This window comes from Bos javanicus, chromosome 19 (genome assembly GCF_032452875.1).
Source record: "Bos javanicus breed banteng chromosome 19, ARS-OSU_banteng_1.0, whole genome shotgun sequence".
Classification (NCBI taxonomy): domain Eukaryota; kingdom Metazoa; phylum Chordata; class Mammalia; order Artiodactyla; family Bovidae; genus Bos; species Bos javanicus.
Genome location: NC_083886.1, coordinates 14,905,672 through 14,922,845, shown reverse-complemented (window position 1 = coordinate 14,922,845; position 17,174 = coordinate 14,905,672). Strand labels below are relative to the sequence as shown.

The 17,174-nt window shown below is 41.9% G+C and overlaps 1 protein-coding gene across 12 annotated transcripts in view; it reads left to right on the top strand.

The window, feature by feature from the left end:
• Window positions 1–17,174, top strand: part of ACACA (acetyl-CoA carboxylase alpha) — a 286,320-nt gene that overhangs the window by 131,152 nt on the left and 137,994 nt on the right. For all 12 annotated transcript variants that reach the window (XM_061390286.1, XM_061390285.1, XM_061390289.1 and 9 more), the window contains 7 exons: window positions 637–787; window positions 2,284–2,418; window positions 3,007–3,153; window positions 4,161–4,349; window positions 5,355–5,455; window positions 6,554–6,642; window positions 12,681–12,805. In XM_061390286.1, coding sequence (XP_061246270.1) covers window positions 637–787; window positions 2,284–2,418; window positions 3,007–3,153; window positions 4,161–4,349; window positions 5,355–5,455; window positions 6,554–6,642; window positions 12,681–12,805 — 937 coding nt within the window. The remainder of the gene's footprint in view (window positions 1–636; window positions 788–2,283; window positions 2,419–3,006; window positions 3,154–4,160; window positions 4,350–5,354; window positions 5,456–6,553; window positions 6,643–12,680; window positions 12,806–17,174) is intronic.

The following is a 17,174-nucleotide window of genomic DNA, read 5'->3' as shown; positions in this document are numbered from 1 at the left end:
ATTAAAAACAATGTCTCTCCACCACTCTAGTGTGGGCAGATGATGAAAAATAAATCCCCCTTTTTATAGGCTACTACTGTTAACAGTTTCTTATATGTCTTTACTGAAATTTTGTGTGCATATATAAGTTATATACATGTACATACTGTGTTTTTCTTTTAAACATATTCACAAATAAAAGTAACCTTTAGTTCTGCACCTTATTTTTTCCTTTAACATATTGTACACTATTCAACACCAATCATTGTGTTGTTGTGATAATTAAATGAATTAACACATGGAAAGGGTGTAGACCATTGCTTGGAACTTAGTAAGAGTTTGAAACATCTTAGCTGTTACATCATCAGCACCTTCATGTTTTTTTTCTTCCTGCTCAATGGAGATGCCTATCCTTTTTAACAGTCAGATAATCTTCCATTATTTGGATGTACCATAATTAATTTAATTTGACCATTGTTGAAGGGAATTTTGGTTATTTGGCATTGTAAACAAAGATGCAGTAAATGTTGTATGTGTCTGTGTGTGTGTGTGTGTACAGTGAAGTTTTCAGGTTTTTATAAGATTGACATTATTCTACTTTTATTCTTTACCACTTAAGATGCTTTATTAACTTAGATTCTCCCAATTATCTCCTAGATATCGCATCACAATTGGCAATAAAACTTGTGTGTTTGAGAAGGAAAATGACCCTTCGGTGCTGCGCTCACCCTCTGCTGGGAAGTTGATCCAGTACATTGTGGAGGATGGAGGCCACGTGTTTGCTGGCCAGTGCTATGCCGAGATCGAGGTCGCGGTGGTCACTGGGCTTCCGGGTCATGGGAGGGGAAGGTGGGGAAAGAGTTGGCTGGGATGGACTAGGACTCGAGAGGAACAGCAAGGAAGTAGAAAATAGAAAGGAAAGAGCATCTGTTTAATTGGGGTTATGAACCTTAGCATTTTCTTTATTTAAAAAAATATTTTTTTGGCCGTGCCATATGGCATGTGGCATCTTAGTTCCCCAACCAGAGATGGAACCTGCACCCCTTGCGTTGGAAGCATGCAGTCTTAACCACTGGACTGCCAGGGAAGTCCCTGAACCTTAAGATTTTAAAAACACACTAAAAGCTCATACTTTTCCTTGGATAGATGAGGAACCTCTAGCTCTAAAGAATAGATCCTGGGCAGTGGCACTTATTGAGTGTTAGGGATTATGCCAAGTACTGGTTATACAGAAAGAATATGATAGGTGGAATGGGGCCTTGAAACAGACTTGTCATGAAATATGAATTTTGAGAAGGCTGAGCACAAAGTGCAGAGGGCCACCTGCCCAAGTCAGTATGGGGCTGGATGGGCAGCACGAGAAGAATTCCTGAAAGAGGGGACTTTGATCTTGGCATTGAAAGATAGACAGTGATAGACCAGGTGAGGAAGGCCAGGCAACGCTGTTTAAAGGTGAAGGCACAGCACGTACAGAGGCACAGAAGCGAGAGCGTGTGGTGTATAGAGGGAGCTGCAAGTCCATATTGACATCGCTTGAGAACAGACTGAGGTTTAATGGGAAATGGCAAGCAGAGATGCCAAATGAGTCGTCAGAATTTGAGATCATAAAGGACCTTATAAAACATACTAAGAAGTTTAGACTCTCCTCAAGGCTGGTGGTGTCACTAAAAGATATGACACAGAAAAGTGATGGAATGAGATTTGAGCTCTAGAATGATTGCTTCTAGTGGCCTTATTGGAGGTGCATAGCATGTAAAGAGGTCTCTGGGGAGGTTGTTTTTGTTCTTGATTTTTTAAGTTTATTTGACTGCACCAAGTCTTAGTTGCTACATACACACTCTTCGCTGTGGCATGTGGGATCTGTTTCCCTGACCAGGCCCAAACCTGGGCCCCTGGATGGGAAGTGCAGAGTCCTAGCCCCTGGGCCACCAGGGAAGTCCCTGTTCGGAGATTTCTGAACTCCTCTAGACCAGAAGTGATAAGGGCCTAAACCGAAGGGTTGGCAAGACAGGAATATTTTTGAGAGAGGTTTAGAAGATACATTCAGCCTAGCTTGTGACTGTTAGATAAGGGAGAAAAAGGAGTGAGAATGATCCTTAGGTTTTGGTCTGGATATCATAGACAGACAGTGTAAGTACCTGGATCCACAGGTATGAGGAAGATAAATTGTTCATCATTTCTCGGTATAAGACAAGTCAAAACCAACCATGGCAAAAATGGGTTTAAACATTAGAAACGGGAACCATCAGCAGTTGTCATTAATCCCTAAAACTAGGTCCTGAGAGATTTTGGTTTTCCTTGTAGGTGATGAAGATGGTAATGACCTTAACAGCTGCAGAGTCTGGCTGTATCCATTACGTCAAGCGGCCTGGAGCAGCTCTTGACCCGGGCTGTGTAATAGCCAAAATGCAACTGGACAACCCCAGCAAGGTCCAGCAGGCAAGTAGGCGGAGAGACACTCTTAATATTGCTCTCCAAGAGCTGGGTACACGGTAGGGTTAGTCTGGAGAGGCAAGTGATCTCGATCCTTGGTTTTCCAGTTTCTCCAACTTTTTACCCGTCATTTTATGCTTTATGCCTTTGTATTTGTGCCTTTGGTATCATGCATCTAGAATTTGTAAGAGTTACTATGATACTAAGAATCTGTGATTTTCCTCATGATGCTTCTCTCCTTGTTGCTGGATGTAGTAAAGGGAAGTCTTTCTTTCTTTCTTTTAATTAATTAATTACTTTGACTGCATGGGGTCTTAGTTGTGGCACGCGGGCTCTCTGTTTCTGTGTGTGGGCTTCTCTAGCGCAGCGTGTGGGTTTCTCTCTAGTTGTGGCACACGGGCTCGGCAGTTGCTTTGCACAGGCTTAGTTGCCCCACCACTTGTGGGATCTTAATTCCTCCTGGATGGCTGACTCTTAACCACTGGACCACCAGGGAAGTCCCTAAAGGGAAATCTTGATTTTACATGATGAATCTAAGTTGCAGTGGTGTGTCTGAAGGTAGTGGATGACTTGATCTCTCATTGGGGTTGGCAGGCTGAGCTTCACACAGGCAGTCTGCCACGGATCCAGAGCACAGCTCTCAGAGGCGAGAAGCTCCACCGAGTGTTCCACTATGTCCTGGATAATCTGGTCAATGTGATGAATGGATACTGCCTTCCAGATCCTTTCTTTAGCAGCAGGGTATGAATCACTTTTCTTAGGTGGGGTGGGGTAGGGGAACAGGTGTATATCTTGGAAAATGGGTGTTCTCCAACATAGTTTAAAATTCATACAGGGAATTTTTTTAAGAGGGAGGAAGATAGAGCTGTTTGACCAAAATTCTGCCACTGTTAATTGTTGGATTTGAAGTCTTTATATCCTTGCTTCTTATCTCTGTCATTGACTTCACATTTAATTGGGATTTAAACCAGTGAACAAGGACAATGTTAGTTGTTTATAATTTCAAAGTAAGTACCGGCATACCTTGGGGATATTGCAGGTTTGATTCCAGACCGCTGCAATAAAGTGAATATTACAAGAAAGAAAATTACGCAAATTTCTCGGTTTCCCAGTGCATAGAAAAGTTATGTTTATATATTGATCAAGAACCTGCCTGCCAATGCAGGAGACATAAGAGATGTGGGTTCGATCCCTGGGTTGGGATGATCCCCTGGGGGAGGAAATGGCAACCCACTCCAGTATTCTTGCCTGGAGAATCCCATGGACAGAGGAGCCTGGTGGGCTACAGTCCATGGGTCACAAAGAGTCAGACATGACTGACGTGACTTAGCAGGCACGTAGTCTATTAAGTGTGTAATAGCATTACATCTAAAAAATGTACATACCTTAATTAAAAAATGTTTTATTGCTAAAAAAGACAAATCATCTCCTGAGCCTTTAAGGAGTCGCAATGGTTTTGCTGGTGGAGGGTTTGAAATACTAGAATTACCAAAATGTGACACAGAGACATGAAGTGAGCAAATGCTGTTGGAAAAATGGTGCCAATAGGCTTCCTTGACACAGGTTTTACATGAAATCTTCAGTTTGTTAAAAAAAAAAAACCTGCAATATTTGCAAAGTGCAATAAAGCAGTGCACAATAAAGCGTGGTATGCTATACTGTATGGTAGTGAGTTCAGACATATAATTTTGTTTGGGGGATTGTGTTAATTTTGTCCAGATCCTATTTTATCATTTCCTTCTTCTCAGGTGAAAGACTGGGTTGAACGGTTGATGAAGACCCTCAGAGACCCCTCCTTGCCTCTCCTAGAATTGCAGGATATCATGACTAGCGTCTCTGGTCGTATCCCGCCCAACGTGGAAAAGTCTATCAAGAAGGAAATGGCTCAGTATGCCAGCAACATCACATCCGTGCTCTGTCAGTTTCCCAGCCAGCAGGTACTTATAGACTAACGCTGCCATGTTCTGCTGGCTGCCCGCCCTAGAGTTCATGCAGTGGGAGTCCTTCCTGTTTGGATCCTCCTCACTGCCTGGATGTTGTACTTTTGAAGTTTTAAGCATTGTGCACTTTACAAAACTGCCTCATGATGCAAGCCCAGTAAGTTAAGTGTTGGGTGTGAAATGTAGGGTATCTGTGGTTAAGACAAAAGCATATTGGTCATGTACCCCATAGAGGTTTGTCCCTGGGGCTGCACCCTGGTTAGAAGTACTTTCATGATTCTAAAGCAGGCGGATATTTGTAGCTCTTTCATCAGAGACTTCCTCACTACCTGTGCAGCATGCTGATTACTCTGTGCCTCTGATCCAGACTTACATGTAGGGACTAAAGCTGGACAAGTGGGGCATTAAGCATGTCTTGCCTGTCAGGACCTCTGGTAAGGCGCTAGTTTTTGTGGTCACTCTTTAGCTCATCTGGCAAAGGGTGAAAAGACAGAGACGTTGCTTTCTTATTTATCATGAATGAACCCCTAAACTATGCCTAGTAGCATTCAGCTGCTCTCAACATGTGAAAGATAGAAATAATCATGTTACAATGATGAAGATTCCAATAGAGACCCAGTCATAGAGAGCTGACACATGGACGCCGTCGGGAAAGGGGAGGGTGGTACGGATCGGGAGAGCGCCACTGCCGTGTAGACACTGCCATGTGGGAAACAGGTGGTAGTGGGAAGTGCTGTGCAGCACAGGGAGCTCAGCACGCTGCTCGGTGATGACTTGGAGAGGAGAATGGCGGCAGGGGTGGCAGGAAGCTCAAGAGGGTGGGGATATATGTTTACCTATAGCCGATTCACTTTGTTGTACAGTAAAAATTAACATTAAAGCAGCTATACTCCAATTAAAACAACAACAACAGGATTCCTAGTGTTGATGCTATTATGCAGGCTAATGTTTTAGGTCCCTTTGTTGAGTTGGGCTTCATTTTTCTCCTTTCTTATACTTTAGATTGCCAACATCCTAGACAGCCACGCAGCCACACTGAACCGGAAATCTGAACGGGAAGTCTTCTTCATGAACACTCAGAGCATCGTCCAGCTGGTGCAGAGGTAGGTACATGGAACTCCAGAGTCCCAGACCTGCCCGTCCCCACACCTTCCTTCCTTTTCAGTAATCACAAAGAGGTTTACCTTCAGGTCACCTTAGAGAACTTAGACAGCACCTCGTATCTTAGAAAATACCTACGTCTACTAAATATCTTAGAATCGTGAGCTAACTCTCCTACTCAGCGTTTCTGATGACTTCTTTCTATTCGGCATCTTTCCATCAATTATTAAGGCATGAATCTCACTGTCTTTTTTTCTTACAATTTCCCTTGAACTCCTAATTTTTCTTCTGGCATAGGGCCCTCTTTGACATTTACTCTTATCAGCTCATGGGATCAACTATTGGGCTAAAGGCATCTTCACAGGACTTTTTCAACTTTGAGATATTCATAAATTTTTCAGATTTCCCTTAGCCATTTCAAGGCTGTGGTGATCGTTTCTGCTTAGCAATGAGGGACTGAACCAGTGTGTTGTTGGGTAGGGCTATCAAGTGGTTTTGCTTTTGTTTTCTCTCTCTCTCTCTTTTTCTCCATTTCTTTATAAGAAAAAAGTCTTGTCTGTGGCCACATTTCTTTTAGACTTGGATTTATGTTATTTATTTATTATTTTTGGCTGTGCCACGTCCTCATCACTGTGCATACATCCTCTCTAATTGTCGTGAGCGGGGTTTACTCTCTAGCTGCCGGCTACACTGGCTTCTTACGGCGGTGGATTCTCCTGCGGAGCTCGGGCTCTAGGGCGTGCGGGCTTCAGTGGTTGCCGCACGCGGGCTCAGTAGTTGTGGCGCACAGGCTTAGCTGCCCCACGGCACGTGGGTTCCTCCCAGACCAGGGATCGAACCTGCGTCGCCTGCACCGGCGGGCAGATTCTCAACCACTGGAGCACCAGGGAGGCCGGCTTGACTTTAAATTGACCTGGTTAATTGACTCTAGACTGGCTTCTGTCCTGTCCTATATACACAGGGAAGGCTGTTCTATAGGAGGCCTAGTAAGCTTTGGGTTTATTATTTCATGGTTGGTTATTTAATGGTGTTAGCCTGTCAGGATTTTCTTCTAGACTTAAATTCATGTTATTTATTTATACCTTCCTCTGTCTGCCTAGGTACCGCAGTGGCATCCGAGGACACATGAAGGCTGTGGTGATGGACCTGCTGCGGCAGTATCTGCGAGTAGAGACACAATTCCAGAACGGTAAGCTCCTTCCTGAGGCTCTGTACCCGAGAGCATCTCCTTCGAGGGCTGAGCGATAGCTGAGCCAGTCCATCCTGTCACCAACACTTGACACGAACAGCCATCTTCCTCCTTTCACCAGTCCCTTAAAAACTAAACTGCTCTGTCCCACTAACACCAAAGAAAGAACAACAAAACACAACTTGATGAGACTGAATCAGTGTGCTTCTGCAAGAGGGCTGACATAATTTTTCTAGTAGAGATTAGCATTCCCCATTGGCCTCTTCTTGACCTTGTATAGTGAGGGTTAGTTGAGTCAGACCAGGCTGAAATTGAGAAAGCCTATCCGAAGAGCTTGCCTCTCAGCAGCTCATCCATGGAATGAACAACAGGCATCTGAAAAAGGCTCAGATTTTCTCATGCTTTCCAGTGTATCGTTTGGGTGGAGTTTATCCATCACTTTCTCTGTATAGTGTCACTAATGACTTCAGTTCAGTTCAGTTCAGTCGCTCAGTCATGTCTGACTCTTTGTGATCCCATGAATCGCAGCACGCCAGGCCTCCCTGTCCATCACCAACTCCCAGAGTTCACTGAGACTCACATCCATCGAGTCGGTGATGCCATCCAGCCATCTCATCCTCTGTCGTCCCCTTCTCCTCCTGCCCCCAATCCCTCCCAGCATCAGAGTCTTTTCCAATGAGTCATCTCTTCACATGAGGTCGCCAAAGTACTGGAGTTTCAGCTTTAGCATCATTCCTTCCAAAGAAATCCCAGGGCTGATCTTCAGAATGGACTGGTTGGATCTCCTTGCAATCCAACGGACTCTCAAGAGTCTTCTCCAACACCACAGTTCTAAAGCATCAATTCTTCGGCGCTCAGCCTTCTTCACAGTCCAACTCTGACATCCATACATGACCACAGGGAAAACCATAGCCTTGACTAGATGGACCTCTGTTGGCAAAGTAACATCTCTACTTTTGAATATGCTATCTAGGTTGGTCATAACTTTTCTTCCAAGGAGTAAGCGTCTTTTAATTTCATGGCTGCAGTCACCATCTGCAGTGATTTTGGAGCCCCCCAAAATAAAGTCTGACACTGTTTCCACTGTTTCCCCATCTATTTCCCATGAAGTGATGGAACCGGATGCCATGATCTTTGTTTTCTGAATGTTGAGCTTTAAGCCAACTTTTTCACTCTCCACTTTCACTTTCATCAAGAGGCTCTTTAGTTCCTCTTCACTTTCTGCCATAACGGTGGTGTCATCTGCATATCTGAGGTTATTGATATTTCTCCCGGCAGTCTTGATTCCAGCTTGTGTTTCTTCCAGTCCAGCATTTCTCATGATGTACTCTGCATGTAAGTTAAATAAGCAGGGTGACAATATACAGCCTTGACGTACTCCTTTTCCTATTTGGAACCAGTCTGTTGTTCCATGTCCAGTTCTAACTGTTGCTTCCTGACCTGCATATAGGTTTCTCAAGAGGCAGGTCAGGTGGTCTGGTATTCCCTTCTCTTTCAGAATTTTCGTCTCTAAAGCACTGTGGCTAAGATTTTAAAGCTCCATACTGCAGATACTGCTTTCTGCCACAAGATGGCAGTGAAACGCCACAGAATTTGAAAGATTGCCTCTTCATACTGTTTGCTCTGTTTTGCTCATTTTTCCATCTTTAAAGGATGACTCTGCCGCTCATGACAAGCAGAAATACTCAAGTAAATATTGCAGACTGAATCTGGCAGTGTGTAAAATAATACGTCACAACCCAGTTGTCTTTATCCCACTAGTGTAAGCTTGATTAATATGTGAATCATTTATCATGTAATGGATAAAAAGAGGAAAAAACATGGCCATCATCTTAAGATATGGATGATACAAGCCTTTGACAAAATTGAATATCCATTCATGATAAGTTCTTGCCCAACTGAGAATGAAATGGTACTTTTTATCATGTAAAATTCTCCTACAAAAAAATCTGTAGGCTACATCATACATAGTGGTAAAATGTTGAAAGCAATCTCTTTAAGGTTAAAAATAAGACAAGGATGCCTGCTATCATTACTGCTCTTCAGCATCATAGTGGATATCCCAGCTGCTTTTGTAAGGCAAGAAAAAAGAATAAAAAGTATGAGGAGTGGAGTAAAGGTATGGAAAGGAGTACAGAAGTACATCAGCCACTATTAGGTATGACATGAGGTCTACCCGGAAAGCCTCAAAGTATCCACATGTTTATTATTAGAATTATTTAAAATCTAGCAAAGTTGCTGGATACAAAAGTCAGTATATGGGGCTTCCCTGGGAGCTCAGTGGTAAAGAATCTGCCTGCCAACATGGGAGATACAGGTTCGATCCCTGGTCTGGGAAGATCCGATATGCCACAGAGCAACTAAGCCCGTGAGCCATAACCACTTAGCCCACGCACCCCAGAGCCCGTGCTCCGCAACAAGAGAAGCCACCGCAATGAAAAGCCTACACACCACAGCTAAAGAGTAGCACCTGCTCTCTGCAGCGGGAGAAAAAAAGCTTGCACCACAGCAAGGACCCAGCACAGCCAAAATTAATTAATTAATTAATTAAATTTAAAAAGTCAATATACAAAATTAAAATTTTATAGTAGAACAGTTTAGAAAAGTATTCCATTTGAAATAGCAACCCAAAATATGAAATTCTGAGGAATAAGTCTAACAAAAAAATTTGCAACCTTTTTTGGAGAAAGTTGTAATCAGTAGAAATAATAAAGAAGATCTAGATAAATATCATGGCCTTGGATTGGAATATATATATTTGCAAAGTGTTGATTCTCTCGGAGTTCATCTGTAGATTTATTGACTTTGCAATAAATATCTTACTAGTGTATTTCTATGGAATTTGTCGGGCTAGTTCTATAATTCACATGAAAGGTAACCAAGATTCTTCTAAAGAAATACACTATGGAGGTATTTGTCCAGTTAAATATCAAGATTTGAGATAAAGCCATATTAATGAAGAGATTGTGATATTGGTGTTAGGGCAGCTTAGTAGAACAATGGGACATTGGCTCTGTTAACCCAGAGGCAGATACATGAAAAACTACTTTACAACAGGGCATGTGTTGTAAGTCATGGGGAAAGGACAGTTTGCTACTGGGTAATGGATTATTCATTTGCCACCACCCCTCCAAAAAAAAAGATCCCTAGCCTAGACAAGATGCACAAAAATCGATTCCAGATTAATTTAAAACTTAAACACATACTAAAGGGGCAAAACTACTTAATTTTTAGGAGAATATCCTTATGACCTCAAGACCAAGAAGATTTTGTCATGTAAAACCAGCAGGAACAAACTATAAAGGAAAAGGATAAATAAGTTGACATCACTTAAGAAATTCTGTTCATGAAAAGATCCCATAAAAAGACTTTGAAAATACAAGCCATAAAGTGGAGGAAGATATTTATAAATCGTAACAACTGAGAAAGGATTAGAATCTATAGAGCACTGCCTTGAGTCAATAAGTGAAAGATGACCTAATAGAAAAATGGGCAAAAGATAAAAAAAAGATAATTTGGAGAAGAGGAAGCACAAATGATCACACCCAAATGATCAATGAAAAGATGTTTGGTCTTACTAATTAGAGAGCTATGAACCAAAACCACAATAAGATTGGCAAAAATTTAAAATTCACATCATCTTCCACCACTTGTATAAGTAGAAGTGCAAATTGTTACAACCACTTTGGAAAACAGTTCATCAGTACCTAATGGAATTGAACTTATTTATGTTCTTCAACCTACCAATTTCACTCTTAGATGACATGCTCTAGAGAAACTGTTACACATGTTTATTAAGGAGACATATTCAGGACTGTTGGTGGTATCATTATTCATTAATAGCAAACAAGACTGGAAACAACCCAAATATACACAAGTTGAATAGATAGTTGAATTCTAGTATATTTCTACAATGGATTAGTCTACAGCAGTGAAAATAGAACCAAGATGCATCCAAAACATAATGGTCAGGGAAAGAAACAAGTTACAGAAGGATCCAAACATTCCATTGTTACCAAGTTGAAAACAGGAAAAGTGAATATATACATTCATGGATACATATATATAGGTACACACACACATTTGTGATAAATGTAAAGAGCAAAAGAACGATTAACATAACATTCAGTTTAGTGGTTATTTTTGAGGAGGAGCACATAGGATCCTTCAAAGATACTAAAAATGTTCTGATAGATGGTAGTTACTTGGGCGTTTATTCTTCTGAATGTATGTGTCGCAGTAAAAAGTTTTTTTAAAAGAGGTACTTGGCATCATTGCTTTCTTTCTGCTTAGTGTCTCTGCTGCCTCTCCCCTGGGTAAATGTTCTTCATATTTCCCCTGGCCCTAGTAATTTCCATTACCAAGATATATTTCTGTTGTCACTTTAGGGAGAAATATGAATTTATATAGGATAACCAACAGCTTCCATTTTGTCCCAAATGGATATTTTATGAAATTGGCAGCTCTCTAAATACTGAAGTTCACTGTTTTTCAAATATATTTAGGTTGATTTTGAAAAAAATCTTATGTCAGTCACTAATATTTAAAACAGATAAGGGACTTCCCTTGTGGTCCAGCAGTTAAGACTTTGCTTTTCAATGCAGAGCGTGTGGGTTTGATCCCGGGTCAGGGAGCTAAGATTCCACTTACCTCCTGTCCAAAAAAACCAAAACATTAAATAGAAGCAATATTGTAACAGATTCAATAAAGACTTTTAAAATGGTCCAAATCAGAATAATCTTAAAAAAAAAACCAAACAGGTAAAAGCAGAGTTGCCTTCGTTGATTGTACTTGATGTTCTAGGAATACCTGGCAGTGCAGTTTGAATGCCACTCTTGTGGTTTGTAACTTAACATGCAGTCTGAACTAGGTGATAATCCTTTAGTATTTTCATGATTTCATAAAAATTCTGACCTTTTAGACTATTCGGATGCTCATTCTCCTTTACTTGTAAATTTAATTCTGAGGTAAGCTGTTTTCTAAAGAACTGAATATTACTTATATTCCGTGGTAGAAGTCACTAGGGTATACCTGAGGCTTACGCTTCTGTTGCAAAGCACAGCCCTGCCCGTGAGAACTAACCTGCCTCTGGTGGCCTTGTGAAAGGCCAATGAAAATACGCATAACTGTATCTCTGTACAGACCTTTTACCTTCATGCAGGGTTCTTCCTGATCTGTGTCTTAGTTTGGATTTGGAATTCCTAGGCATTGCTTAACTATTCTGTGGACTTAGAAGAGAAAATGTTGATTCCAGAGGAAGCAGCCATCCTTCTTGTGGATATTGATAAGTTTGGGTGTTTTAGTTTTGAACTAAAACCACGCCTTCTAGTTGAGGTGAAACAGTTTTGGTGAGTGGAACATGGAACCAGAATCTCTAGCTGGGGTTTAATGGTGCTGACATCTCTTTTTAAGTAGCTGAACCCTCTCTTCTAAGGAAACCACATTGCTCAGGTTGTGTGCTCAGTCTCGTCCAACTCTTTGCAGCCCCGTGGATGTAGCCTAGCAGGGTCCTGTGTCCAGGGCATTCTCCAGGCAAGAATACTGGAGTGGGTAGCCATTTCCTACTCCAGAGGATCTTCCCAACCCAGGGATCAAACCCATGTTTCTTGGGGTCTCCTGCATTGGCAGGTGGATTCTTTACCACTAGTGCCACCTGGGAAGCCCAAGGAAACCATTGCAGGAAGCTAAATAAGAGTGTTTAGAATAAGGGTCGGGGGTGGACTCTCAGGCCCTAAGACACACCCTTCCCCACCTGTCAAAATTTTTAAATGAAAATAAGACTTAGAGAAGTAAAGTGATTTGCCCAGGAGCGCATCACCATTTGGTAACAGAGCTAAGCTTTGAGCCCAGGGCTTTTATACCAGATTACCTGACTCCTAGCCCAGAGTTGTTCTTAATAAACCACACTGCTAATTCTATAGAAATCTACCTAAGAAAATCCTCAAGCTGTTTCTTCTCACTGCTTATTAATTTTCTAAATAGCATGTAAATGTGAACGTGCATACATGGTGGTGACCGGTTCTTTTTGCTGCTCGTAGGCCACTATGACAAGTGCGTGTTTGCCCTCCGGGAGGAGAACAAGAGTGATATGAACACTGTGCTGAACTACATCTTCTCTCATGCTCAGGTCACCAGGAAGAATCTTCTGGTCACCATGCTTATCGTGAGTACCACTTTTCAGAACCTGTAAGGATGGCTGACGAGACGAAAAAAAGTGTTTCTCCTGTGATGGCTCTGGTCAGAGGGAAAGCTCCTGTCTCATGTGATTCTGGGATGAGCGGGGCTTGGGTTGTGGGTTAATAGTTTCTCACGCCCGTCTTTGCCCTTGACCTGAAGGAACTTGCTCCAATTGGGAAAGAATTGTTCTGCCAATTATTCATATCATTTTAAAAAATGAATTTATTTTTTAATTGAAGGATAATTGCTTTACAGAATTTTGCTGTTTTCTGTCAAACCTCAACATGAATCAGTCATAGGTATACATATATCTCCTCCCTTTTGAACCTCCCTCCCATCTCCCCACCCCACCCCTCTAGGTTGATGCAGAGCCCCTGTTTGGGTTTCCTGAGCCATATAGCAAATTCCCATTGGCTATCTATTTTACATATGATAATATAAGTTTCCGTGTTACTCTTTCCATACATCTCACCCTCTCCTCCCCTCTCCCCATGTCCATGTCTATTCTCTATGTCTCTTTCTCCATTGCTGCCTTGTAAATAAATTCTTCAGTACCATTTTTCTAGATTCTGTATATATGTGTTAGAATATGATATTTCTCTTTCCGCCTTACTTCACTCTGTATGATAGGCTCTAGGTTCATCCACCTCATTAGAACTGACTCAAATGCATTCCTTTTTATGGCTGAGTAATATTACATTGTATACATGTACCACAACTTTATCCATTCGTCTGTCTATGGGCATCTAGGTTGCTTCCATATTCTAGCTATTGTAAATAGTGCCGCAGTGAACAGTGGAATACATGTGTCTTTTTCAGTTTTGGTTTCCTCAGGGGATATGCCTAGGAGAGGGATTGCTGGGTCATATGGTGGTTTTCTAAAGAATCTCCATACCATCTTCCATAGTGGCTGTATCAATTTACATTGCCACCAACAATGCAAGAGCGTTCCCTTTTCTCCACACCCTCTCCAGCATTTATTGTTTGTAGACTTGTTGATGATGGCCATTCTGACTGGTGTGAGGTGATATCTCATTGTAGTTTTGATTTGCATTTCTCTAATAATGACTGATGTTGAGCATCTTTTCATGTGTTTGTTGACCATCTGTATGTCTTCTTTGGAGAAATGTCTGTTTAGGTCTTTTCCCCACTTTTTGATTGGGTTGTTTGTTTTTCTGGTATTGAGTTGTATGAGCTGTTTGGATATTTTGGAAATTAATCCTTTGTCAGTTGTTTCATTTGCTATTTTTTCCTCCCATTCTGAGGGTTGTCTTTTCACATTGCTTATCGTTTCCTTTGCTGTGTAAAAGCTTTTAATCAGGTCCCACTTGTTTACTTTTGTTTTTATTTCCGTTATTCTAGGAGGTGGGTCACAGAGGATCTTGCTTTGATTTATGTCATCGGGTGTTCTGCCTATGTTTTCCTCTAAGAGTTTTAAAGTTTCTGATCTTCCATTTAGGTCTTTAATCCATCTTGAGTTTATCTTTGTGTATGATGTTAAGAACTGTTCTGATTTCATTCTTTTACAGGTAGCTATCCAGTTTTCCTAGCACCGTTTATTGAAGAGGCTTATTCATATCATCTTACACAAGAACTCAAAGCCCGTGGCTCTACTCGCAGTTGCCTCATGTTTCCCCATTCCTGTTGTCACTCACGACAGTAGCTTTATAATGGAGTCTTATCTAGCCAGCATTGTTGTTGTTTAGTTGCCAAGTTGTGTCTGACCCTTTTGTGACCTCAGGGATTGTAGCCCACCAGGCTCTTCTGTCCATGGGATTTCCCAGGCAAGAATACCAGAGTGGGTTACCATTTCCTTCTCCAGGGGATCTTCCTGACTCTGGGATCAAACCTGTGTCTTCTCCATTGGCAGGCAGATTCTTTACCACTGAGACACCGGGGAAGCCCTATGTAGCCAATGTACAGTCCCATTATAACTTTTGTTTGTTCTATGAATGTCAGCAATGGCTCTCATATCCAAAACTTAATAACAAAAAGTAACTGTTAGAAGTCTAGTACTGTTCCTTCCGGACTCAAAACACACTTAAGTTTATTCCTCATCTTCTTTGATCCCTTTCTGTCTTATTTATATGGACGTCTTAAGCGTTGACTCATTGGAAAAGACTCTGATACTGGGAGGGATTGGGGGCCGGAGGAGAAGGGAACGACAGAGGATGAGATGGCTGGATGGCATCACCGACTCTATGGACATGAGTTTGAGTGAACTCCGGGAGTTGGTGATGGACAGGGAGGCCTGGCGTGCTGCGATTCATGGGGTCGCAGAGAGTCGGACACGACTGAGCGACTGAACTGAACTGAACTGAAGCTCAATTATTGGATTGGTAGTAGATACATGCTTTTGTCCCCATAACTCAGTAATTTGAGAATTAGTAGAAAGAGGCAATGAGAAGGGAGACTAGTAAACACGAGTGGGACTGATGTACATTTGACCAGTGGGTAGAATTTCTGTGGCCTTGAGGATTTTTAAAGATGATTTGTAAGCTCTCCACTCATTGGTTTTTCTTGCTCATTCTAGGTAGGAATCAGGACAGTAGGACTGGTCTTCAAAACCTACCCCCACCAGTCCCATCCCACGAACAATTTCGTACTCTGTGAACAATTAATTGCCTCGCTGCTACATGTTTGTGTTTGGGGGAGACTGTATTACCTTTTTGCTCCTTTGGTTTTCTTTCTTGCCTTTTTGTGGGATTGGCATTCTTGGTACCTTAATTCCATCCTTTCTTCTTGGAGGGAAAAAAACTACACATCTTCTGCTATATTTTATTGCATGGTTCAGAGTGAAGGGAAACTATCTGCTTCACATCTCTGGTTAACAACAGTGCCACTCTCTCAGTTATCTGCCTAGGTGGCTAACTCTGGAGGATATAACATTTCTTAGAAATAGCCACTTTAAAAAATATGTAATCATAGGGAGAGTTCATTACCTTTGCTACCCTAGAATGGCTAGACGGTGGGGAAACCAGCAGATGCATTTGAAAGGAAAAAAAAAAATATCAGCACAATGTAATATTTCAACTTCTCCAAGTGATAGGTTTCAGCAAAGAAGATATTACCTTTGGCAACCTGCTAGTTTTCTTTCTCTCAATTGGAAGAGGGAAGAAACCTCTGACTAATTAGATTTTTCCCTTAAATTTTAATGAAAGGGATTGCTAACTCTCATTTGGTTAAAGCCAAGACTTTTCTGGCAGGAAAGGGCAATGATGAGGATGTGGAAGAATCTGTCAGTTTGGACCTAAAAATGGGGTAGAATTTGCCATTTTAGAAAGCTAATTATAGTGAGTTTTCATGTTATTATGATTACCTTTTTAAGGACTTAACAGTTTTTCTGCACTAAAAATAGACCAAAGCCCAGAAACCTTGGAGCAGCAGAAGAGTAATGATTGTCCAAGACTGTCGCTGGGTTTCTTAAATTCTAATTTGTAAGATATAGGGGCTCGGCTCGCTCCTTTTGCGGAGTGATTGTAAGTAACGCTTGCCTTAAGAATCTCATTATTGGAACACGGAGCCATATTTCCTCAGAGAATTCTGGAGTAGCTTTGAGCCGGGGCTGTTCATTTCTCAAGTAATCACGCTGGTGTGATGGAGAGAGAAAATGGCAGCTGTTCGGAGCTCAGGCCTTCAATTTTCTTCAGAGTCCAGTCACTCAAGTGTGTAATTACACGGGGGGTGCTGCAGAGGCGTTGGGCCCTGTCAGAGAGCTGGTTTGAGGCTGTGCTTTCTGCTTTTGCCAGTCAGGACAGGCAGAAGCCAATGGGACTCTGGCTTGCTGCTAGTTCTTTTTTTTCCCCACCTTGTCATCCTGATTACTTCTTACCTGCGTGGATGGTACCCAAACTTTCTTTCCAGCAGGCCAAGCTCTTTGGAGAAAAGAGTCGTTTGTTTAGTGTTTTGGTTTAGATGAATAGGAAGGAGAGGAGGAGGAGGGGGAGGAGGGGCTGGGAGGAGGGGAGAGGGAAGGGGAGGGGGAAGGAGGAGGAAGGTTGAAGATGTGAACCAGAAAGATGGATTCTTCCTTTTCTTTCTTTTGGCATTTCACATTTGTCTTTAAAAAAAAAACAACAACAAAAGAAAACTTGGTAAACATCTGTAGGCTTTTATATCATTAAATTGCTTTTGAAATATCAGTTATTTTGACCTCGTCCCAGAGATTTGGAAAACAAGAAGTTAATTGCTGTGACTGAGCTAAGGATCGGCTAGCAGTGACTTGGGGAGCAGGGATGAAGGCTGGGACAGGACTGCTCTCCGATCTGCCTTCTTCTGGGGGCGGTGGGGGGTGTCCAGTCCCCCACCTCACATCTGCATTAGTGGGGGTGGCTGGTAAAAGCCATTTCAGCTGT